This window comes from Rasamsonia emersonii (genome assembly GCF_000968595.1).
Source record: "Rasamsonia emersonii CBS 393.64 chromosome Unknown ctg1118621760073, whole genome shotgun sequence".
Taxonomy (NCBI): Eukaryota; Fungi; Ascomycota; class Eurotiomycetes; order Eurotiales; family Trichocomaceae; genus Rasamsonia; species Rasamsonia emersonii.
This window is the reverse complement of record NW_013563214.1, coordinates 184,993-209,601: the sequence shown is the minus strand read 5'-3', so window position 1 is coordinate 209,601 and position 24,609 is coordinate 184,993. Positions and strand designations below refer to the sequence as shown.

At 51.5% G+C, this 24,609-nt stretch overlaps 8 protein-coding genes across 8 annotated transcripts; 3 read left to right on the top strand and 5 right to left on the bottom strand.

The window, feature by feature from the left end:
• Window positions 1-458: 458 nt before the first annotated feature.
• On the bottom strand, window positions 459-1,612 carry T310_3614 (uncharacterized protein; the record flags this gene model as incomplete). The annotated part of the gene is made up of 3 exons (XM_013473566.1): window positions 459-694; window positions 753-1,132; window positions 1,197-1,612. The coding sequence occupies 3 exons, from the start codon at window positions 1,610-1,612 to the stop codon at window positions 459-461; spliced, it is 1,032 nt and encodes a 343-aa protein (XP_013329020.1).
• Window positions 1,613-1,986: 374 nt separating this feature from the next.
• T310_3613 (Chromatin remodeling and histone acetyltransferase complexes subunit) lies at window positions 1,987-3,570 on the top strand (the record flags this gene model as incomplete). Its single annotated transcript, XM_013473565.1, has 3 exons — window positions 1,987-2,029; window positions 2,138-2,633; window positions 2,694-3,570. The coding sequence occupies 3 exons, from the start codon at window positions 1,987-1,989 to the stop codon at window positions 3,568-3,570; spliced, it is 1,416 nt and encodes a 471-aa protein (XP_013329019.1).
• Window positions 3,571-4,046: 476 nt separating this feature from the next.
• On the bottom strand, window positions 4,047-6,940 carry T310_3612 (uncharacterized protein; the record flags this gene model as incomplete). Its single annotated transcript, XM_013473564.1, has 2 exons — window positions 4,047-6,594; window positions 6,705-6,940. The coding sequence occupies 2 exons, from the start codon at window positions 6,938-6,940 to the stop codon at window positions 4,047-4,049; spliced, it is 2,784 nt and encodes a 927-aa protein (XP_013329018.1).
• Window positions 6,941-8,324: 1,384 nt separating this feature from the next.
• On the top strand, window positions 8,325-9,740 carry T310_3611 (Uracil-DNA glycosylase; the record flags this gene model as incomplete). Its single annotated transcript, XM_013473563.1, has 3 exons — window positions 8,325-8,785; window positions 8,842-9,301; window positions 9,384-9,740. 3 exons carry the CDS (start codon window positions 8,325-8,327, stop codon window positions 9,738-9,740), a joined length of 1,278 nt encoding a protein of 425 aa, XP_013329017.1.
• A 685-nt stretch (window positions 9,741-10,425) lies between these two features.
• T310_3610 (Protein disulfide-isomerase) lies at window positions 10,426-12,175 on the bottom strand (the record flags this gene model as incomplete). Its single annotated transcript, XM_013473562.1, has 4 exons — window positions 10,426-10,792; window positions 10,863-11,302; window positions 11,383-11,761; window positions 11,814-12,175. 4 exons carry the CDS (start codon window positions 12,173-12,175, stop codon window positions 10,426-10,428), a joined length of 1,548 nt encoding a protein of 515 aa, XP_013329016.1.
• Window positions 12,176-13,213: 1,038 nt separating this feature from the next.
• T310_3609 (Autophagy protein Atg22) lies at window positions 13,214-15,164 on the bottom strand (the record flags this gene model as incomplete). Its single annotated transcript, XM_013473561.1, has 2 exons — window positions 13,214-14,905; window positions 14,997-15,164. The coding sequence occupies 2 exons, from the start codon at window positions 15,162-15,164 to the stop codon at window positions 13,214-13,216; spliced, it is 1,860 nt and encodes a 619-aa protein (XP_013329015.1).
• Window positions 15,165-16,655: 1,491 nt separating this feature from the next.
• T310_3608 (RNA polymerase II holoenzyme/mediator complex component Rgr1) lies at window positions 16,656-20,058 on the top strand (the record flags this gene model as incomplete). Its single annotated transcript, XM_013473560.1, has 2 exons — window positions 16,656-17,393; window positions 17,458-20,058. 2 exons carry the CDS (start codon window positions 16,656-16,658, stop codon window positions 20,056-20,058), a joined length of 3,339 nt encoding a protein of 1,112 aa, XP_013329014.1.
• A 959-nt stretch (window positions 20,059-21,017) lies between these two features.
• T310_3607 (Heterogeneous nuclear ribonucleoprotein HRP1) lies at window positions 21,018-24,327 on the bottom strand (the record flags this gene model as incomplete). The annotated part of the gene is made up of 7 exons (XM_013473559.1): window positions 21,018-22,211; window positions 22,286-22,449; window positions 22,514-22,554; window positions 23,021-23,218; window positions 23,557-23,865; window positions 23,952-24,224; window positions 24,284-24,327. 7 exons carry the CDS (start codon window positions 24,325-24,327, stop codon window positions 21,018-21,020), a joined length of 2,223 nt encoding a protein of 740 aa, XP_013329013.1.
• Window positions 24,328-24,609: the final 282 nt, after the last annotated feature.

Sequence of the window (24,609 nt, the reverse complement as noted above, 5' to 3'; positions counted from 1 at the left end):
GTCGCGTCACGTGTATATATATGGATCGGACCCTTGATTTGTTCAAACCAGACCCTCCAGATGTCCCGTTAGCCAATATACTGTACTGTACATTGTCATGACACCGGCAGCCTCTCTGTCTGTCTGTCTGTACATACGTACATAGATAGTTGGGAATTGCATGGTAGGCTTGCAAAAGTTGATATAGAATTGACATCAGTGGCTCACAATCATGCGACAATTACCGGTTGCCATTAGTGACATATTTTGCCTGTTTTCAAATATAAAACCAAGTAAAGAGCTCCCGTTATCGACCTGACCGAGTAACCTTGTGAATGACAACTGTTCCAGGCTGAAGTACCCATGCCCATGTGCATGTACACGTGTCCTCGTCTCAAGATGACGGTTGCGCAAAGCAACAGCCCAATAATCTGATCATATTTGATCCTCGGATACTGTAAGAAGATGGCAAAGCAATGTCATTTCTGGCCCGACTTCCCTTGCATCTCCCGCATGGCGGCTCGAGCACTCCGACTACCGCCAAGTTTGGGTCCGCGAGGCGCATCGGACTTGCTGGCTTTATTCCGGGGTCGTGCTGCACGACGACGACTCTGTATCGCTTCCAAAAAGTCTCGTCGGAACTGTTCTGCAATGCGATCATCGGCGGCCTGATCGTCCTGCGTTTTGTCCTCCTCGGGTTCGTCGTACACTTCCACTGACGGACAGTTAGCGGAAAGCTCCCAGAGAGCATAGAGCAGGGGCAATGGGCTTACGTTTGCTTTCCCGCAGAACTTCTTCCACAAGTCTATCGCGTTCAATGTCCTCACTATTTCGTCGCCTCCGGCTGCGCCACGGCTTCCCGTCCTTACCCAAGCGCGTCTTCTTCGACGGCGCCTCTTCTTCTGGCGATGGAGACTTATTGCCAGCCAGTCGCCTTGTCGCAGCTTCTGTTCTGGCGATATTCTGCAGTTTTGCCTCCTGTCCAAGATCAATTTCATGGAGCTTCCCCAATGCGGCGGGCTCACGCTGTGGGAACTGGGAGTCCGATTGTCGATTCGTAGTCTCATCTGCGGCATGAGCACTTGGAGTGGGTTCTTCTGTCGTTTGGTTGCAGTGATAACGCTTAGCCAGCTCTGACTCTATATATTCCATCCTTATCTTGTTAGTCCCCGTCACAACTGGGAAAGCATCTGTAACCGCGGAGATGGAGCCCGTACATATGTTTGTCAACATCAACCTTTTGCCCCGTATGCGCGGTAAACCGATCAAACTTGGCTCGGATCATTTCTCCTTCTACGTCTTCGGCTGACATCTCTGTATGGGCCACGAGATCACCGTTGGTCCTCTGTTTGCTAGCTGTAGAGAACTCGATACCGCCTCGTCGGACTCGGTGAGGTTTCCGAAGGCGCACTATGTTGGAGGCTTCATCTCTGCTATCTCCATCGTCGTCCTGCGACGTGGAGGCCGCATTCTTCGTCCCAACTGCGCTTTGTTGGTCGGGATCTGGCGTTGACCTGCTGGGATTATCTACCTCGAGGTCCCCCGTGTCGTCTTCTGCGCGCCTCCGTAGAAATTTCTGCCTCTTCACAGGCCGAAAGAGAATTTCGGACGGCTGACCAACATCTGTCTCCATCTCCAAAGTGACGCGATCTTGGTTGTTGCGCAAAGTGTAAACGGAGAGGTGACCTATTGTGGCGGTTCAGAACGTGAGGTGGCTGGACTGACTCCGTTGGCTGAGACCGGCACCCGCTGAAAGCTCTCCGTCGCCTTGCAGGTCCGGATTCCTGCAAAATAGTTGCCGACACCGCGAAACGTCCATGTTTGCAACATCCACTTGATCGCCACCTGTCTCCATCCAGAAGATCCGTCTTCGCTATTGCTTCGCAGTCGCGGATTTTCTGGGAACATTGCCATGTACTGTCTGCCTCTTTGAACTGCACGGATTTCTCGGTCAAGTGGTTAGCGGTCCTTGGTGTGCCTTGAAAGACAGTTCACTCATCGGTCAATATGAATCCTTCAATACCACCCTCGACCACTGAATACGGCGGAGGTTAGTACCCAACTATTTGCGATCAGTGATTTTGACTTTGTGATCTCCAAAGTCTCGCTGGAGTCGCATTGTTCGGTACGTCTTGCAACTGACTAGAATGGTAAATAGATGAGGTGTCGGCCATCGTGTTAGACCCGGGATACTCGACGACGCGTGCTGGCTTCGCGGGCGAAGATACTCCCAAGTCCGTCGTTCCGACATACTATGGAAAATATTCTACGGACACGGAGAAGTACATCTTTGGCGACGATATCTTCGTCACTCCTAGACCGGGGCTCTCGATCCATAATCCGATAGGTCGAGATGGAGTGGTCGAAGATTGGGAAATGGCAGAAAAATTGTGGGAATACTCGTTTAAATCAAGACTGATAGGGGCAAAGCCACAAAATCCGTTGCTGAACGGGCTGAATGAAGTACCAGAGGGCGAATTGCCCACGGAGATGGAAGGGGTCGAGACAGAAGAGAAACCTCTCGCGGATAGTCCTCTTCTTATGTCGGAATGTGGTTGGAATCCTACAAAAGCGCGCGAAAAGACTATTGAAATCGCGATGGAGAGTTGGGGAACGCCGGCCTTTTATCTTGCAAAGAACGGGGTCCTAGCAGCGTGCGTATAAGAAGCGGGTGTTTTTTTCCCCCCTGGCCACTGCTGACACTACTTTTATAGTTTTGCGGCCGGAAAGGCCTCTGCTCTGGTCGTCGATGTTGGCGCCTCAAATGTGTCTGTAACGCCTGTCCATGATGGCATGGTATTGAAGCGAGGTGTTCAACATTCTCCTCTCGGTGGCGACTATATCTCCTCACAGATCCGTGCCATGTTCAAGAACAACTCCCCACAGCCGATTACTATTACCCCTCACTATCTCGTCGCCTCGAAGACTCCCGTTGAGGCCGGTCAACCCCCTCAAGCAACGTACAAGACATTTCCACCAGATAAAGCGCCCGACGCGTCATACCGTACGTTGCTCGAAGAGCGGACCTTGACGGAGTTCAAGGAGTGTGTTGTGCAAGTATGGCCAGGTCCGAACAAACTCTCTTCCGTAGGTCCAAATGGCGTGTCCAATGAAGAGTTGGCCAAGAGCAGTCCTGGACGACCTTTTGAATTCCCTGATGGATACAATCAGGTGTTCGGGGTTGATCGTTATCGCGTGGTTGAATCGCTGTTCGACGCAAAGGCAGCTATTCCTGACCCGGGATCCGACTTTGCAGCACCAACCCAGGCTCAGACGATTCCGGAGCTCATCAAGAGTGCCCTCAATGGGGTGGATGTTGATATCCGGCCGCATCTGTTGGCCAATGTTGTTGTCACCGGTGCATCCAGCCTCCTTTATGGTTTCAACGATCGTCTGAGCCAGGAGCTGATGCAGAGCTTCCCGAGCCCAAGGGTGCGAATATCTGCTCCAGGAAACACCGCCGAGAGAAGGTTTGGCTCCTGGATTGGAGGAAGCATCTTGGCGAGCTTGGGTGCGTTCCACCAGATGTGGATATCGAAGAAGGAGTACGATGAACACGGTGCCAACATCGTGGAGAAGCGGTGCAAATGATTGCTTGTCCTCTTTCCCCCTGTTCTTTTGACCATCTAGTTTGAGAGCAACCCGGTGCTTTCCGAGTCGGAGTCAGCTTATAATGGGAGGAGCTTTCTAATTCAAAATACTGGAGGGCGAAAAAAAAAGGTTAAGAAAACCGCTTAAGGGACAGAATATCGGGTTGGTCCTTATAAAGTTAAATGTACTGTACGAATAACGTCGGTTGGTTTACTAGACATTATCGTCTATTTCTGAATCTATGACAATAAAAAAAGAGACCAGACCGCTTTGTCACAGTGATCAAGTTTCACATACAGAAGCCTCTAAGCGAACTCGGTGGGGGCGTCTTTGGCCGCTGTGATTTCGCTTCATATGTATACATTACCACCGTATGGGCAGAGAGTATATATCCCGATATAAACAATAATAAACCCTGGCAGTAACCTGGGAAGGAAAGAGAATGACACTCTTGCCACTCAACCTCATCGGCTTGATTATCGCGTGACCCAGGTGCCATCCTTCTCCATACCGTGATAGTGGAACTTTTCATCGTCAATGCCATTCGTAGATCCACCACGGATTTTGATCCGCGACGGCTTGGCTGTCCGGTCGACATTGTGGGGCTGGTCCTGAATCTCACTACGATCCTCGCTTGTTGTATTGTTGTTGATGCAGGTTGTTTCCTTTAGTGATGCGCCATGAAGCAACTTCTTCAGACTCCGCTTCGGTGATAAAAGACGCCGGGCTCCTGCATCAATTGCTGTGCGGAATTTAGTGTATTTCTCGTGTTTCTCGCCCTTCAAAGCAGTTTCGGCCCCGTAGTTTGGGGAGACCATGACTCTTCCACCAGGACCCGGGGGTGGCGGGCTCGCAGGGCTGTAGAGGTCATCAGGATCACATCTTATACCGATATTGATCCCAAGTCCAAGTCTTGCTCGACTGCTTTCACTCTCGAGTGGCTTCAGAGATCTGGGAGATGGGCATTCATCAATCGAAGAAGGTATTCTTGCCTGAGTCGACCAGAGACCTGGAGGAGTCACTCCGGCCGACGGTGGCTTGGATCGAAGATCTGACATGCTGGACTCAGCAGAAACTGAGCTCTGAGCCTCAGATCCTTTCCTCGAGGAACGGAGGGAGAATAAAGATGGCTTCTTGACCGGCCAATGACGATTTTGATGGACGACATGATGTCCATTGCTCCCGGTTCTTGGAATAGAGTCTGACAGTTCGAGAGCTGAGCCTCGGTTTGGGAACACCCTGAAATTGGATATCTTGAAAAAATCAGAATTCTGATTCTTGATATTGCTATATTTCGACGAGGCTAATTGAGCATCCGAGCCCGGGCCACTGGTAGACTCATCACGGATAGGGTTCCCTGATGGTAGACCAGTAGAATCATCCTCCAGGCCTACCAATGGGGGACCTAAAGATGGCAGTGCTGTGAGTCGCGATTCGCCCTCGTCATCTATGCTGCTATCGTCTTTCAATTCTTCCTCGAGATAGTCTTGATCGGGTGAGTCCACAACAAAGATAAGATGTGGAAATTGGGGCGAGTCGCTGGGGCTAGGTTTGAACGTGTATGTCTCGTGCATGCCAGTCCATGTCATATGGTGGTCTAGGGTGGTCGGATGCTTCGTTTCTCCCCGCTCGGAATCGGACCATTGGGCAGTTCCAGCTAGATCAGTGGAAGGCTTTGAACGGAAAATTCCGAATTGCTTGCACTTCCAGCCAGATTGTGGGCGTTCTCTGACTTGTTCCTTGGTACCTGAAAGCCCAAAAAGGTCGAAAGTTCTCGACTTGGACCGGTGCAACAGTTTATTAACTCGCCTATCCTCCCGGGTTGTCGGCGCCGAAAACTTTCTTTTTTCAAGTTGGACAAATGGCTCTAAAGCCATTCTGAAAGGCGATTTCCCTTGCGCCACATTCGTTTCCAATTCGCTTGATGAATGTCTGCGAGCTTCGTGTGAGACAGAAGGCGCAGACGCAGGTCGAGTTGTCGTTGCTGCGGGCATATCGTCAGGATAAGAATTCTCCCTTGTAATCCTGCTGGCTCGGCTTCCCATGACTGTTGTAGTCTTTTGGGAGAGAGGCAACTCGACAGAAGCTCTACGTTGGCGGCTAGTGTCACTGAGAGATCTTGTGCGATTTGGAACCGCGTCACGCTGAACAGATGAAGTTGCATCATCTTTGACAACTGGAAATCTGGGTCGCAACTTCTCTTCCAGAACTTGCGGCGGAACAGCCTCTGCAATGGCAGGATTGAGGGTCTGGGGATAACTAGGAAGGGGTTTTTCGGAGACTGAGCGGTTCGATGTTCCGCCAGACAGCTTTCGAAAAGCATGAGATCTAGCCCGCGATTCTCTGCTGGTATTTGGGGTATGGAAGATCTGTTTCAACGTCAGAATTGATATTGCTCCAGCAACTGTTCTTGACGGTGCTTTTTTTTTAATACGAACCACACTCTTTCTACTAGCCACACCCACTCGCCGCTGCATCTCCGAGACCATCTTGCTCAGCTGAGCCAAGGAAAACGCAAGACTATACCCTTTCTTCTGGAGCCTATCGAATTCTCGCTCCCACCCATCCACATTTCCAATCATTGCTTCGTACACGGCGTCAAGATTGCGAGGTCGGTTATCCCATTCCTTCCCCAGTTCTTCGAGATAATTCCGAAGCGCGTGGACGGAGTCGATGCCCTTTTTTATGTCTTTGAAGGAATCGTTCATGGCTGCTGCAGACCGTTCGATAATATGCTCGATCCTTTCGTTATCCTCGATGACTGTGCGCCGAAACCAGCGGTCTTCGAGCATCCCATCGAACACATCAAGGTTCTCAAGGGGCAGTCTGAGGAACTTCAGACGTTCCCGGATGTCGTTGCGGGCGAGAACAAAGTCTTCCGTTGTCCTCTCAATAAAGCCATCGAATTCGGCCACATGGGACTGGAGAATTTTCAAGACATCCGATTCCGACTTGGCTAGTCCTTTGGCCAGAAGATGCATGCCGAAAGTGATCTGAGCAATGATCTTCCATAGCGGATGGTACCTTCAAGTCGCGATGGTTAGTGCTTTCTTCGTAGTTATTGTTGGGCTAAATTCACATCTTGCCTTTCACCTGGTTTCTGGCGCCATCGCCTGCCACAGAGGCGTTCATACTCCTGGTCTGCCAGCACCTGGTCGCGTCGAGTTTGCGCGTCTATTTCCACTATCCCATCGTTCCGTGCATCATCGTAAGATTCGATGATAGACTCCTCAAAAGGACCTTGCAATTGGGGAACAGGGTGAATGGGAGGATTGCAGGCTTCTAGATCTACTGACTCAGCCCGGTCTGCTTCTTCACGGGCTCTGGCCATTGCTTCCAGCCATTCTTCTTCACTCGGTATGGCTGGCATCTTGGTGTTGTCAACTCCACTTAGCGACGCCTAGGCTTCGAAAATTCCGGGAATGCTGTTCGCAAGAAATCTAGCTCGGGTGCAGTCGTAGGAATCGAGTGTGCACTTCTTCCGTTCCTTCCATTGAGTCCAGTGTGATTGCATGTCGAACCATACAATCATTGTCTACAGACTCATCGCCAGCAAAAACAGGGACGCGTGACCGCAAAATAGGTCAGAAGAAAACGAAATGAGCTGCACGTCCGGGTTTCAAGTTAGCGTCGTGCTGGTAGAAGAGACTGTTAGATCGGGCCCTTACACATGTTGGCAAAGCCGGTGAAGATACGGGGCACGTTCTCTCGGATCTAGACAATATATATAACGAGTCCGAAGACGGCCCCTGCTGGAATTTGACTGCGCAAGAACAGGCCGGATTGCAATGCAGCCTTGCCTTGAAAAGTCAGGAGTGCTGCAAATCAATCCCGAATACTAGCACCATTATCTACTCCGTGCTCGTTTGAGTTCAAGGCCACGGCCCCAAATCGAGCATGAATCACAAGTCTCTAACAGCTAAAGCGATGGCGGCCCGGGTGGACGCTGCCACGGCTCCTGCAATTGGCCGATGGGCCGCGCGGGCAGGCCGTGCCGCGACCGCTGGAGGCCGCCATCCCCGCCCTTGGGACGGAGCATGCCCAGTTTAACTCGCTTAGCCCGGGTCGGCACTGCTTGGTGTCTGTGCCACGCGGCCGCCAGCGTTCTTCCTCAGAACACCCGTTCTTCAGCAGGAGACAGGGCTCTCAACTTGCATCCAGTCTGGGAAGAGCGCGATTGAAGGCCTACTTCGATTGGCACGTCTGCTTGAGTTCTGCGCTCGCTAGATAGTCGTTGGTTCCCCGTGCCAACGAGCCTGGGATTGGAGCCGACACCAATGCTTAAGATCGCCACATATTATTCTCCCGCCCAGCAGACGAAGCAGAAAGTACGGAGGAGCGGCGTAACTGCCTGTAGATAGTTTATGCGCTGAATGCACGGAGTACGGAGTACAAAGGAACGTGCTAGCCTGTTAGGTAGGCCTGCCTACTCCGTATTATTACTTAAGGTTCGGTACCTGGGTATCCGTCCCAAAAGGGATTTATTTAGGGCTGGACGAAGCCGAGCCGCGGAACGCGTCGACGCGGTCCAGCTCCCGACGCGTCGAACCACGAAAGGCCTTAAGGCATAGGCCAATAACAGAGACATCGATTCCACGCTCAAGGAGCGAGCAATGATCTGAACGATACCTAGCTGAGTCGCCGTCTGGATGGCTAGCTAGTAACTTTCTAGCTCTAGCGTGTCATCCTATTATTGAGCTCCTGACTCTCGTCGCCTCCATTCCCCGACCTTGCGAGCTGCACTCCGGAGGTGCATGCTCTATTCCTGTTGCCATCCACACCGTCTCCTATCTGCGCTGCAAAAGACCACCAGACTCTCATCCCATCTTGTTCTCTCCGTCCCTTGTCTTTCCAACATGGCAATCAGCACACCCCTCAAACGCGATGCCAGCCACCTGTCCGGTCCGGCAGTCGACAACAAGAAGCCCAAGGCCAACGGCAGCATTACCTCGTTTTTTGGAGTCCCGAAACCAAAAGCTGATGCTGCAGCGTCTACTCCTTCATCAAAGTTCAATAAGGAGAAGTGGGTGGCCTCTTTAACTGAAGAACAGAAGGACTTGCTCAAGTTGGAGATTGAGACTCTCCATGAGAGCTGGCTGGCTCACCTCAAAGATGAGATTGTGACTCCGGAATTCCTGTCCCTCAAGCGCTTCCTCAAGAAGGAGAAGGAGTCGGGAGTGACCATCTTTCCTCCAGAAAGTGAAATCTATTCTTGGTACAGCAATCACTTCTCGTCTTCGCGCGTGGATGGACAAGTGCTAACTCTCCAAGGTCTCGACACACGCCGCTCCATACTGTCAAGGCGGTGATTATTGGGCAGGATCCATACCACAATTACAATCAAGCCCATGGTCTCTGCTTCTCAGTGCGACCTCCAACGCGAGCTCCACCTTCCCTCCAGAATATCTACATTGCCCTCAAGAATGATTATCCGTCCTTTGAGCCTCCTCCCAACGGAGGCGGACTTCTGACGCCCTGGGCAGAACGTGGCGTTCTGATGCTCAATACATGCTTGACAGTTCGTGCCCACGCTGCCAATAGCCATTCCGGAAAGGGCTGGGAACGATTTACCCAGAAAGCTATCGATACTGTGGCCAGAGTCCGCACCCATGGCGTAGTCTTTTTGGCATGGGGCACTCCGGCTGGAAAACGGGTTTCAGGCATCAACAGAGAAAGACACTGCGTTCTACAGTCTGTTCATCCCAGTCCGCTCAGTGCACGCAATGGATTTGTAAGTAGATCTTCTCTCGACTCCATCAAGCTTCGTGGCGTGTATGATGTACAACGTACTGACGCGCTTCTACTTGGTTCAGTTTACCTGTGGCCATTTCAAGAAATGCAACGAGTGGCTTGCAGAACGGTATGGAGAAGAGGGCAGAATTGATTGGAGTCTGACACCGAACAAATCGGTGCTGAGTCCAACCGCCGCAACTGCTGAGAAGGACATGTCCGTCTCTGCCAATGGCCAGAAAGACCAGTCTTCATCTGGCACTGATAAGACCAACGGCCAAGCAGCTTCGACAAACGCGGACAAAAATGATCCCGTGTCTGATGAAGAAGACCTTGATGCCATTGAAGCCTTGGTTGCAGCGGAAGAAAGCCTGAAAAGCAAGAATGACGATTCCCTGGATAAACCCAAGGAAACAGAGTCTGAATCCGAAAAGAAGTGAGCTCGACTCGAAGCACTCGCTTGGTTGACGAGCATAATCTGACTTCTACTCAATCCCTTATCTGTATGTACACGTCTACTGTGATTTTCGGTCGCCATGCCTTGCTGTTATTTTTGTGGCGTTTGAAGTATTTGGAATAGGGTTTCTTTATTCGTTCGTGACTTTCAAGGCACCTGTCGAGTCGAGTGACTTGATCAGGACACTGTACTATAACATCTAGTTTAGTACATTTCCTCTCAAGACTTTCTTTCTCCAAGACCAAGATGGGGTGTCTTCAATAAAGAACCTAGTTCTTTCCCTGCCTTTGCTTGCTGTGTTAATTTTCCGGAATGGAGTCTTACCTCTTTTAGGAACCATGTAAGGACAAAAATAGGGCAGTGCTTCTTTTCATCTCAAGCACACCAGAGGAACAGTGACTTGTATATATTACAAATCTCCAGACAAGTTATTGTATATAAGAGCGTCACTGCTACCGGGTACTGATTATAATACCTGAGATAGATACCTGAGATAGGTTGGAATAGCACACATTTCTCTCACATTATCACAGGCCTTAAAAACAAGTTGTTCCCATTTCTTCTCTTTACCAATACATCGGCCATGCCTTGATCAAATCAGTCAACAAAGAGGAGGACAAATCCAAAAAGGGTAGTAAAGACAAATACACAGCCTTGCAGTTCCTATTTCACAACTCATCGTGTTCCTTGGCTTCCTCACTTGCCGACGGGGCGGCAGTCTTGGTCTCAGTCGGGACGGAAGCAGGGGCGGTCACGTCGCCGCCTTCCTCGGGCTTCTTGGCCCCAGCAGCGAATGCGTCGACCTTGTAAGTACCCTTCTCCTTGATGAAGTTGGCCAGGTCTTCAACAGTCCTCGACCCGGCGTACTCAATTGGCGAGTCCTTCGCGCCAGCGGGGAAGAGCTTAATGGTAGGGAAGCCCTGGATCGCGTCGGGAATGTCATTCGCAGTAGCGTCGATCTTGGCCACCGTGACCTTGGAGGCAAGCTCAGGGTCGGCGTAGAGCTTGGCGAGCTCCTCGTACTTGGGAGCGAGTCTAGGTTCCGACAGTGAGCAATGGAGCTAATATCGAAAATGGGGGGTGGGGAGGGGATCTCGGCACTTACGCCTTGCAGTGTCCACACCAAGGAGCATAGAACTCAAGGAGGACATCTTTGTCATTGTTGATGACGAGATCCTGGTAGGAGTTCGCAACGACCACGGTGACAGGACCTTCCTGGGTCTCCGGGATAGGCTCGGATTTGATGCTAGGCTCAACCTTGCCATCCAAGACATCCTGCACGAACTTGGCGATTTCCTTGGCATTAACCTCCTTGGATTGATCCCAGGGGTATTTCAGGTTCTTCTGCGGATCCTGAATGGCAAAGGCGGGGAATTTAGAAGGGTCAAGGTTGAGATTACCGGCATGAGCACCGAACGCTTTCGCATCGATAGTGGCAATGTTGATAGCACCCCGGTGCTTCTCGGCAATGGGCTTGAAGTCGGCGGCGAACTGCTCACGCTCCTCTGGGGTTTCGGCGAAAATGTAGGCCAAGGGAATACCAGCCTGTAAGACATCAAGTCAGCAAAAGGCACCAAAGACTGAAGTGAAGGGACTAATAGTTCGCCCAGAATTGCTAGACATACCGAAATGTATCCAGAGTAAGTCTCGGGGCCAATCTCACCAACCAGTGGTGTGCTTGCCGTTTTGACCCAGCTGAGGATAGAGTCTTGGTCGAATTTCCCATCATATACGGCCTTCTTCTCGTCAAACTCCTTGTAGAGCACAATAGAAGGCTGCTTGACGCCCTCGGCCTTGGCCAGAGCAGCATCGTTGCTTGCACCAAAGAGGTAGGTGTCCCTTTGTGATTCCGCCAAGGACGTGAAGGTCTCGTTGGCCTTCTTATCGTCTGGAGAGATGTATCCAACAATAACAACTTTGTCCATCGTCTTGAAGTCTTCGAGATTCTCCTCAGTCACCGAGGATACTGCGGGGAGAGACTGCTTGACCATGTACGATACAATTCTGTAAAGCGTTAGCAAGAAACGCCCCTCGAGCCTATGGAGATCCGACTTACGCTCCGGATTTACGGGCACCGGCATAGGGCTTGATGTTGTCCAGGCCGCGGAAGATCTTCAGGGTGGGATAGCCCTCGACGCCATATTCATGGCAGAGATCCGTCTCCTCCGTGCAGTCGACCTTAACAAGCGGGATGTTCTTCTCCTTCAACTCGGTCGCAGCCACCTCGTATTCAGGAGCGAGAGCCTTGCAATGACCACACCAAGGCGCGAAGAACTCTGCAAGGACCAGATCATGCTCCTTAATGAAATCAGAGAACGTGTCCTTAGTCAAAGACACGACATCGGATTCTGCGTCGGCAGCTGAGGCCACTGATGTGGCACCCAGGAGGGCCAGAGCCAGAGAAGCAAAAGACCGCATGGCGACAAACGATCGTTTGCTTGGAGAAAGCCGCAAAGCGATAGGATAAGCGGTGGATCGGAACTATAGCTCCCAGGAGGGAGAAAGGCGCTCTCCGCGTAATTCGGGTGCGAGCGCAGAGGACCAGAAAGAGAAGTGAAGAGGTAGACTGGCACCTGACACAGGCCAACCTGGTCCTTCTAGGAGAGAAAGCAAAGAAAAGAATGAAAAGACAGAGAGGAATGAAGAGAAATTAAAGCAGGGAGCGCGAGTAGGCGGCACGCGATAAGGACAGTTTGTTCTTTACTCCGGACTATTACAGCGTCCAGGGCTGGCTTGGCGTCCATGCTGACCACTGAACGACCCCGTAAAAACAGCAAGGGAGTGCCTTGACTGGGGCGGTGTGATCCATCCACTGTTCGGTGCTTACTAAGGGCTGTTCTCACGCAGAGTGCATCTCTTTGATTATTTATAATTAGGATAATTAGAATGCTCTGTGTGGGCATTTGGCATTCAAGGGCCTGGCGCAAGGAATGGATGACATCTGGCTTCTTCCCGGCGATCAGAACTGACCGGAGCATCCCTGCGACCTGCCAGCCCTGGACGTCTGGCACGAGGCATATACTCCTGTGTTGCATCTTATCAATGCAGTGTTACGCGAGAGCTGCTCTTCATGTTGTACGGAGCTCTGTAGTCAGAAATGATATCATACCATTCCTAAGTTGCAGGCGGTCGGTCCCCCACACCCAGTGATGCCGTTCCAGTGCCAAGGTGCCGTAGCCTAGCCTTGCTACTAATTAATATGGACATCCACATCCCAGAATCAGTAACTCCTGGAACACCTGGGGTAGAAAAATGATAATGACAGGACCATGCAGGTGGGGAATGAATAGCACTCTGCACAATGACAGTATGTTAAAGAAAGAAATCTGGGAAGCTATCCAACAAGGGTATAGGAACTGATACCGGGCGTAAGCAGAAGTTGCATTTCAATAGAAAGATGGTTAACTCCAAGCTTTACTGGAGAGACACCTGTAATGAAGCAATAGGCAAGCATTGTCAGTCCGAGGCATAAGTCGAGTCTGGACCCATCCCCTCACGACCCGATCCTGCCTCGTTCTCCTCGTCTACGAGCTGGATGGTAGGAACGGTCTGATATCCGGGCCCGTTCCCTGTTGGCCGGCCTTCCAGCTCAGCTGCGAGGGCGAGGGCGTCGCGTTTGCCTCGATCCACATCTACGAGGAGCATGATAGGTAGAGGACAGAAGACCAAGAGGGCAAGAAAGGCAAATGCAGGTCGGATTTCGCCATAACGGTCGGTAATAAGCCCAACAATGGCGGGTCCGAACACGCTCGAGCCTTTGTCCGTGATGGCGTACAAGGCATAGAACGCCGTCTCATAACCCGGGGGAATCAATTCCCCAAAGAAACTCCGACAGTACGAAGACAAGCCACCCATAACGAGACCGTAAATAGCGCTTAATGGGAACATCTCCCAGGGGTTCTGCAGACCAAGAAAACCCCAATTCTGAACAGCGGGGACGAATCCCAGCAGACCGTACAATGGGATGAGCTCGAAGAGACAGATGCAGGCGATGATGGTATGCGTTGTCCGGAGCTTCAGCAAGCGGGAGACATAACTCCACGAAAATGCGCCACAGACGCCAGAAATGGTTCCAATCACACTGATCAGTCCCAGCGCGGCAGGTTGCATCTCGAGCTGGGTTTTGGCAAAGAGAACAGCCGTTCCGCTCACGGTAGCGATCCCATCACTCAGGAGAAACCACGCCGCAAGAAAGAGGCCAACGTCTTTGAGGCGACGAGCGCGAACAATCGTCTGGCCAAGCGACTTCCAGGAATATGCCATGTAGCCCAACCATGTGCGACGACGCTTGCCAAAACCAGTAAAGGGAAGAGGAGGGCCGGGCCGGGGTCTTAACCACAGAATTGCCGGGATTGTGAAAACAAACCACCACAGTCCGATCAAGAAGAGAACGAGCCGCAATGAGAAGGTGGTCTGATGGGTCACCATGACGACAACGATACATATGATCTGCAAGATGACGGATCCAATATACCCTATACCCATGCCATATGATGAGATCCGGGTCGATAATTGCAACGCAGTAGAGGATCCAGGGTGCACCGTAGGACCAGGAAGTTGTGATGCTGAAGCTCTAATATTCGAATCACGCTGTGACTGAAGTAACGGGGAATGGACGTCGGGCTCCAAGGCAGAGTCGCAATCATCAGTCTCGTTATATGACTGCGAGCCTCCTTCGCCGACATGTGCAGAGACTGCCTCGACTCCTGTGTCCAACACAGCAGGATGGTGGCGGACAAGGACTGGAAGGAATGAGTTCAAAAGCACAAAAGACGCTCCAAAACACGTGTTTGCAATGATCGCCAAAAGCGCCCCGAGAAGATACACTTCAGGCTTCACAGCTAGGAACAGCATCGTCGAAACGGAGCCCACGCATGCAAACACGACCAAGAGCAGTTTGCGATAACTGCCATGGTCGGCCGCTCCAGACATGGAAATGATGAGCAACGCCTGTAATAACACGCTCACTGAGAATGTGTACATGGCAAAACTTGCAGTATTGATTTCAATGCCAAGGACATAGACAACGCATTGGCTCGACTCGGGACCTCGAGAAGCTACACGAACGATGGACGGGTGTGAAGCATCCCAACTGGAGCTACATCGGGTAGTCTTGTCGGATACGAGAAAGCCTCGATCCCGCGCCATCTGCTCCAGTGTCATCGGGAGAAAAGATCCTAAAGGACCAAAGGAGAGACAGGTGTTTGGTCAGTCAAGCGCGATTTTCGGGGTGACACACCCTTTGGACGACATCAATGCTGGAGGAGCAATCCATACCCATGGCGCACACCGTGAACACCTCCGCTGCCCAGCCATAGCTGTACCATCCCGCCAGCTCTTTCTTGCTTGTTGGTCGGGTATCGTCGCCTGGGTATTGGGGAGGGAGTAGAGCTTCGTCCTCCGCCATTTTATCTGACTGAGCTTCCGAAGAATCCTTTAAACAGCAATCCACATCGTTATCCGGGAGGACGAAGATAAATATGTATAGATTATATGCCTTGGTCTATCCTGGGTGCTGCTTCCGACAGACTCGATGCAGCTTGCCAGGCGTCCCGTCCGAGCTCCGACGATCCAGAAGGCGCTCTAGGTCCGTCGAGAAGCTACTGTAGTAGACTGTCAACAGATGCGCCTGGAAGAGGATTGGGAGTCCATCGTATAAAGTAGAACCATAAGTAGAAAAGCAGGAGACGCGAGCTCCGGTGCAGGACTGGGCTGTTGAGGAAGGCCGAGAGAGTCGGTCAGTGATGGTTGTTTATCTATTACTGCGGTGTTACGTTGTCGCACGGGATCGGCCCCGGAGAGCCTTAGTCTGCAGGCTAAGGTCGAGACGGGCCTAGGCCGGCCAGTCGCCAGCAGGGGCCTTGTGGAAGACTTCACGACGGCTGCTCGTCAAGGCCGAGTCGACGACGGATTCCCCCGCACGTTCCTCGCTGGCCGTCTACGATTCCTCGAGACTCGTGCCCTCACCACGAGTCTAAGACGAGGCACGGACACTCCACGCGGTCTGCTGTACTGCAGTCTGCCGGCGTACGGGACCTGGATGCCTTAGGCCTCCACGCTGTCCGTCACGATCCCGTGCGGCACGGGGCGCCCGCGTTATCACCGCCCGGCGATCTCTCCATCATCAAGCGACCTGCCTCTTGTTCTTCCGTCACAGCTGTCTTTGGCCCCGACGGTCCTGTCGTCCCTCACCCGCAGGAAACCAGCTGTGTCGCAGCGCCAGGCCAGCCTGAACCCTTTCCTGGCCTTTGTTCCTTTCATGACATTCCCTTGAGGGTCCATGGCCCATTCGGGATCTATCAACTGACCCGTTAGAGCTACTTTCGTTTTTTCTGATATTCCCTTCTGTCCATTCCCAATCCCTCTTCCACCTTCGCCTACTCTCTCTATCCCTCGATTCTATCTGCAGAAGCCCCGATCCACAATCTTTGCGGCCCTTGTCGTCTTCAAACGCTGTCGCGCCTCGTCGTCCTCCTCCGACAGGCGCGCAAACCAGCCGCCGGTGCTTCATCACGAGTCCGAGCAAATCCCTTTCTTATCTCTTGGCAACTATTCTTCTCTGCGCGCAGCTGGTGAGGGTTTCTCATCCTCTGGAAGCCCTTCCTGACCATCTCTGACGGACCGGATCCTTTGCTCTGACCACGGTACATCTGCGACCTTCCCAATGCCGCCGGGTCCGTTGGCATACAAAACACCTTCTTCTTGAATGTTATTGTAACCGCTGCGTATACCCTCGGCTTGATATAGAACCCTCCTTCTGTCTCACAACCACCGGCTATACGGACTTGAGCGATCATCAGCACACTTACTGTTTGAAACGGGATCGCGTGCACGACAGTGAAACCAAGGGAGGGCGCGAGTTGACAACAAGGCCGCACCCAACAGGCCGGACCCAGTTATGCCTGGTATCGTCATGGAAGATGCCAGTGACAGCGGATCCAGACGCTGGACGAGCCCCCATGACCTTCACGAGAACAATGGGCAACCAAATTCGGTGCGCGCGACCGAAAACAATGGCGCGCTGGCGGACTCGGAAAAAGCCTCGAGGCAGCTGAATGGCTCTTCCAAGGAGCCTGGTTCCCTCGATCGACGTCCGAATATGACGAATGATCATCCCCAGAAAATGGCCAGAGCTGAAGAGTCAACTCAGGCACCGAGGCAACCGCCTCCGGAGCTGGTTCACATCACCCAGGGCTTTTCCCCCTACGGCCAGCTGGTCAATAGAGCCGTTCAGCAGTGCTGGAATGATCTCTCTGATCTGATCACGGAGCTGGCGGACATCCAGGTATCGACCCAGCAGCAGCCGTCTCAATTGACTCTTCCGAACGGCAAACCGTCAGGGAACCAGTCTACGGAGAATGTGCAAAAGAAGCTCCGACTCCTGGAATTCTTGCAGAATAAACGTGCCGAATTTATCAAGCTACTCGTTCTTTCCCAGTGGAGTCGGCAAGCAGCCGACGTTAGCAAGCTGATCGACCTCCAAGGCTTCATCCGCACACGTCACATGGCCTACAATGCAGCCATCCAACGAGTCGCCGATATGAAACGAGACTTGGTGAGGGCTCAGGTCGCCAACCCAGATCTGGCAACCGCGCTAGAGGTTTTGTCGACGGGGAGAGTCTCCAGTATGCCAGATGTCAGTTTTCACCCTTTTTGCTGCACACACATGGATCCATGCTAACTCCTTTGTTTTTTTCCAGCTTGGGTACAAGCCCCCGAAACCTCTCACCGCAAAAGGCTTGCTCCGGACCTTGCGAAAAATAAATCGGATCATCAGCACACGGCTGATATTACATGATTCTGTCCCTGCCCCCTTTCATAACTACCGGGTCCACGACGGCCGAGTGACATTCATCGTTCCTAAAGAATTTGAAATTGATCTTTCCATCGCGGAAGAGGACCCCCATTCTCAGTTTTATTTCATCGATATCCGCTTTCTTTTCTCGCCGTCCTCTCCTATTCCCAAGGGTCGCTTCTTCAACGAGTTGGACCTGCGGATCAACAACATTCTAAGAACAGAAGGTCTGGCGGGTTGCTTCGATTTCGTCCACAACCTCGTTCTCTCGAACAAGATCAACATTCTTTTCAGACAAGCAGTGGATCTCATACGGGGCCAGTGGTCTGATGCCTTGCGCGTTGAATTACTACGCCGCACCTTAGTGGTACAGTATTGGGCCAACAAGCCCGGACCAAAGAGCTGGTTGGAGATCGGCATCAGAAGCGGTCGTCAAAAGACCTCTGCAGGAGAGCGAGCTCCACGGGTGTCACATTTGGGTTTGCGTTGGATACGGGAAAACAAGGAAGTGGATTCCACGGATATCAGCTTCGATACAGAGAATCTTTCGATAGAGTCAATTCTGCGCAGCGCAATCGCCCTCCACACTTCTCATTGGCTTCGTTCCGCGTATGCTAGATTCAGCGTGGAGCCCTTATTTGCGACTCGCTCGCTTTCCCTCAGAGCCCAAACCTCGACCATCGAGCCAGGAGACTGCTATCTCAACGTCCAGCTAACGAGGTCTCGGTATCTCTGTGCTTCTGTTGAACCCGTGTCAGGAAATATATGCCTCCGGACCACTCCCACGCCCCTAAGTCTTCTCGATAAGGATCGCAATGCGGATGACCTTGTCGCGAGGATTTCCCGGCTCCGATGTATCGCAGCGATGGAAGAGATCGAAGCGAACGCCAAGATGTTAGGGTGGGAAATCGTCGACCATCGGAAACTCAAAGTCGATATTCGACGTCTATTCCCGCCAAATATTCTGCGGGCTTCATTTTTCCGTCATCGTCTCTGGCAACCCGGCTGGATTGTGGCTGCGACGACCAGTCTGAGTGGTGATGATTGGTGGGTTCTGCAGTTGAAACCCCGGCCGTCGCCAAACCCCAACTTGCAGCACCTACACAGTTCAGCTTCATCGGAAGGCTTTCTGATACAATCTACTCGGGTTGTGGTCGGGAACCTGGTTACCGCACACCAACAGCTTAGCTACTCCTTCTTCGCAAACCTTGAACATTCGTTGGCCGGCATTATCGCGATGCATGCCAATGCGTCTTGGTTGGCGGATTTGCGTTCTTTGCACTCGTTCCCGACTGCTCAAAACCTACAACTCGGACGGAACCTCGAAGTACCTCATCTTTCTATTCGTTTTGACACCTCCAAGCTGCCAGAAGCGCTCCGGATGCATCCCCCTGCAGGAATCAGGAAGAAGTCATATGTGAAAGAAACGATCAGCCTTTCCTACCACGGATTCGACCCTCGAGCGAAAGCTGTTATCGTCGTAGCGTATGGCCGTTTCCATGCTCCCTTGAGGAATCTCGGTCTCCGGACTTTGAAATTGGACGACTCAGTGATTCTCCAGAGGAGAGGATCGGGCTTTGCTATCCGTTTCTTGGTTGCGGCCGGTCAGTCTATCATTGCCGAGCTCTGCGAGCGTGTTCAGCGACTTGAGATTGTCCTCTCCGTTTTCGAATCCCTTCGGCGGAACAAGGTTAAAATACGGACATTGTCCCTTTCGCGGCTTTCCTTTGTTTACGCGCCGGAACAGGACCTCAGCGCCAGCATCGTTGTCCGGCTTTCTGGGCCCGACTCTCTTGCCGATCTGGAACCTGCCGCCCTCCGCTCAGAGACGACATCGCTTTTCCGCCTGCGCCTCGACATTTCTTTTGCCGAGTCGAATCCTCATAGCCGAATCAGACAATCTCTCGCAGCAATCCTGAATCAAGACTCTTACGCGGGTATTGATTCGGTGATTCGGCTTCTCACTTTCACCCTTCCGCTGTTACGGGCTTTAGATCGCCTGGTCACACAGCCGTCGTGCAATCCGTCCTTGACGGTGCAGGTCACTGCGCGTGGTGCGAAAACATATCAATTCCGTTATTCTGGCCTACGCTTCCGATTCCTTCTCACGGCTGGATATCGCCGGGACGGCATGATATGGGTATTGAAGGACATCGGCTCATCACGAGAGAAACGTGAAGGAGAGGAAGTTATCGCAAGCAAATTACAAGAAAGGATTTACGACTCTAAAGGCGACGGTTGGCAGGGCCTTGGAAATGGGGCTGTGGCGGACGCGGACAAAGTTGGAAATCTGATCACGGAGCTGGACTCGTGCTTTGCCGATGTTGCAACTATGGCTTCCAGTGGGGATGGAAAAGATGCCGATGCGGGACAGATGTCTGCAGAAACGAAGGGGCCTGGCGGGTCAACATCTGTCGATGCTCCGGGAAGAGCAGCGGGCACGAACGCAAATACTTCGCAAGCGCCTGACAAGCCGGCAGGCCCCGACGTAATTATGATTGACTAGTTGCCAGCCTGGTATTCCTCGATGGAATACAGTGGGTAATATCTAATTGACATTTTGGAACGGGTCACTTTTTTTTTTTCTCATTGTCTCACCTGGAATTACAGCCCTTACAGATATCGACTAGGTTGAAGAGAGAAGAATACCTTGTGTATCGGAGGGATTTTTGTCTACGGTACTAACTGTACATATAGTTTTATTCATTTTTTCAAATGTATATTCTTATATTTCTTGCAATATCTTTCACTAACATGCAAGATGTGTGTCTCCATCAGTAGTAATCTATCTATATATAGGGTAATAGGCAATCCCTTTGCCAACGACAACTCGTACAATTCTTGCTAGTCGGGTTCCATGGACGTGAGCAGATATGCTTAGCTAGTCATACATCGAGTCAGGTGCTGCGAGTGGTTTGCAAAAACACAATAAGTTTCCTATAAGAATAGAGTAAAGTAGACAAGACATGAACCAGTCAACCTAGCAAATCTCTCCTCTCCGCGCGACCTATTCATTGATTTTATCATCATCAATAATCCACCGCTCATCACCAATAATCCATTCTCAAAGTACATACATGTGTAGACCCATCCACCTGCTTAAGTTGATACAGACAAGCAGTGTGAGAAAGAAAAGAGAAAATGAGATGATAAAGACAAGACTTTGTTGCTTCAGATGGGAAACGGGGAAGGGGACAAAGCATCTTTGATAAGACTTCACGAGGTGGGTTAGGCTCATATCGCACTGCCGGGTAACTGCAAACTCCGAGACTAGGAGAAAAAAAAAGAAAAGGAAGATATTTCCAGATATGACCTCTCTGATGTATTCGTTCTTTCCTTAATCAAAGAAGGGGAGAGGAAAACATTCGCAGGCACAGTACAAGAACTGAGCCCATCCCATCCTGCTTGATTAGAGAAAGGACATCCTGTCCGTACAGGTCAACCTCATCTATCTTCCAACAGGACTTATCGAGCGTAAGGGTGGAAGCCTCGATGTCCTCCTCCACGGCCTCCGCCTCGGTAGTTTGCGCCCGGCTTGCCGGCGTTCTTCGGTCCTGTGGGAGCGTTTGCGGGTGCGCCGCTCGGCTGGGGAGTCGAACCCTTATTCTGTTGAGGACCTCCTGGCTTGTTCTGATTCTGATTCATACCACGACCCATGCCTCCACGTCCCATTCCTTGAGGGCCCGTGGGGATGTTGGGCTGAGGCACTTCATCGTACATGCCTTCCCAGGAAGTTGGGCCACCTTGCTGATAAGGCGAGAATCCTCGATTCTCCATCGCTCGGCGAGCTTGCTGTTGCTCATACTTCTGCTGCTCAAAGGCGATCTGCTCCTGGGCATTATATCCTGGACCACCCCGTGAACCCGTGAACCCGCCCATGTTTCCACCCATGTTTCCACCCATCCCCATCCCTGCTCCCATCTGTCCTCCCATACCTCCTTGACCTTGATTCTGCATTCCTTGATTCTGCATTTGTTGCATTTGCTGCATTTGCTGCATCTGTTGCATCATGGCAGGATTCATCATGTTTTGCATACCTTGCGGACCAGGACTCGGGGACTGCCCCTGCTGTTGACCGCCACCCATTTGCATCTGCTTCATCTGCTGCATTTGCTGCATCAGCGCTGGGTTCATCCCCATGCCCATTGCGCCCATAGCTTGACCTTGACTGGCTGCGGCAATTGCCATCTGTTGTTGCATTAGGGCAAAGTACTGCTGCATCCGCTGCCAGTATTGAGCCATCATCTGGGGCGTGATTCCGCCGGCCACTCCAGCTTGACCCTGCGTTGTTTGTTGCTGTTGACCACTGTCGCCAGCTCCATGAGCGCCATCTCCCCTTCCACGGCGGCCTCTTCGGTCTTCTTCGTCACGCATATTGCTTCTTGGCTGGGCTTTCTTGACTTCGATTGGCTTTCCCAAAATCTCTAAGGGTCGGGAAAGTGTAGCTTCGACAGCAGCTTCGCTATCAAACGTCACAAATCCGAATCCTCGGGGGCGCCCGGTATCCTTGTCCATCATCAGGGTTGCATCGATAACACGGCCAAACTGCATAAAAAACTGTTTGAAATCCTGCTCAGTGGCTTCCGGGCTGACGCCGCCAACGAATATCTTGCTGGTTTTCTCTTGCTCGTCGCGGGGAATGGCGCGTTTTGGGTCGATCTTGGTAATATGTGAGCTTCAAATCCTCTATGGTCGGTAGATATGGGTGGAACGCGGGCAGGAGAGGGCCTTACAATCTTTCCATCCAAGTAGTGTTCTTTGACCATCACTGTGTTGACGGTCTTTGGATCTTTGAATGTGAGGAATCCGAAGCCTCTGGATCTTCCGGTAGCGCTATCGCGCATCACGGTACATTCTTGGACCTCTCCAAATTGTGAAAAATAATCCCTGAGCGATTCTATTAGATTAAGATGTTAGAATGCATCCTGTTGAGCACATTGCACATTGGGACAGGTTCATACGGTCTGTAGTCTCCCAGTTTAGACCACCAATGAACATTTTCCTATTTAAGTCATTCATTAGCTAAGTCTCAACTTTCATCGTTCGTGCATGTTATCAACAGAGCTATGAAGGAAACAAGAAACCAGAGCTGGAAACGGAAGAGATTTTGATTCGGGTTCATGACTGGAATGTCTTCTTGAACGAACAGCAGGGCATCTCAGTATCCGATTTTCTGTGTTGTAGGCTCAGAAAATGGGTGTACTGGCACGTCAAGAACGTGCAGCTCTAGCTTTAAGAGCAATGCAGAATATATCCAGAGACGGAGGCCAGTGGGAGTAGCAGTGATGGGTCGGCCCTTTCCGAACGAGACAACAAACAGTGTTCGAAAAAAATCGCTTGTAATCGTACTTCCTTTCGAGGCTGTGCCAGGTCGGTCTCATTAATAATAATTGCCGTCAAATGGGTGGCTGCATCCCACAACGGACGAGGGCGTAAGCAAATCTTCTAGCCAAAATCCACCGATTTACAAAGTGGACCGACAGCATAAGACTGAAATCCAGCGACGACAATAGCTGTTGTTGCAGGACTGGCAGGAAGCACGAGTGATATGAATCACTGCCTTCGCAGCTTCTTCTGAATTGATAGGTTGAAATTGTGACAGAGTTGATGCTTCTTTTTTGCTTCTTTTTTTTGTCTGCTCTTCTCGACTGAGGGTCGCGGTCTCTCTAATAGTCCGTAGCTAGGTAAAGCTTGTTCGATATTCTTCATTTTCCCAGACAGCCGAAATGTCTAATTCCTGCTCTGCTCTGCTCTATCAAGATGTATCGATAAGAAGCTATATAGTAACAGCTGTACTATAGTCGCTCGCGACATCGGCCTCGTGAAGTTAGGCATTTCGACCTCTAGCTCTCATCGACTCCAATCCGATAGAAAATGGCCAATGGTTGGCCACGCCGAACCATGAATCCGAAGATTCATTTAGTTGCCATTCACAGCCTGTCATCACAACTAGATCCACTCAGAGACTCAAGCTTGGAGAGCCTGCTGAAACAAGGAAGCGTACAGGCTTGCTCCTTTGGAAGCGGATCCAGATAAGCTAATTCTTGAAATGTGTATATCGGTATCGTCTGGTCTCCATCTTTCTCGAAGCGATTCCACCTCCCGGTGCTTGGAATGAGGGCAGGTGTTCCCTATTGTCGCAACTTCGTGTTCCATCTTTTGCCATGCTTCTCCGTTCAGGAAGCCTAACCAGATCCCAACAAGGCTCACCAAAAAGCCAACGCCATCATTCCCTCCCACCACAAAAGACGAGAGCCAAACACCCAAAAGCTGAGCCATGAATCCGTGACTTGTAAATAGTCGTATACTCACGCTGTTTCCGTTTCCAAGAAGACATTGTCCAGCAGAGGAAAGAAATGATACCGAATCAGATATAACAGCAACATAGATAAGACTTACCCATCTTCCTTAATTCCGGTGCCTTGAGGCTCCGGCTCTGCAGGAGCGGTCGCATCCTTGGACTGTCCGGCATCAGTAGACTCTGCACCATTTGTCCCTTCGGTTGGTTGAGTCTGACTGCTGTCATTCGCTTGCGAAGTCTGTAAGCTTTCTGCGGCCTGTGCAGGTGTCGCCTCACTGGACGGGGGATGAGTGGTAGATGGAACAGGCTCAGAGGGGTTTGGAGCGACGCCTGTCGAAGTAGCCTGGTTTGCCGTATCATCTGCATCATACCTGAGAAGGTGTAAGTTCGGCCTTAGGTTTCAGAGAATCGAGCAGGAATAAGGTCTTACAGATCGGCGAAGAGATCTTCTTCGAGATCCTCTGGTTCAGTCATGGTGGGAGAGTACTATAGAGACGGGGTAAAGAGCGAAGAGCAGAAACCCGAGGGGCCTGCGGCGCTGCGAGATAGGGAAGAGGGATGCTTGAACTGGTTAGTGGTTAGGATTATATCAGATCACGTCCACTTGAGGAGCAATAGTTGGGGAGCCCATGCAAGGTTCAGCTATCGATGCGATCGGCAACTGAGCCTTCGATGATCGCTTGGTGAGGGCTGGGAGGAGAGTTCGATGTCGGTGCTGAAGGCAGGTCACCCCCAGTCAGGTGCTCGGCAGGCTAA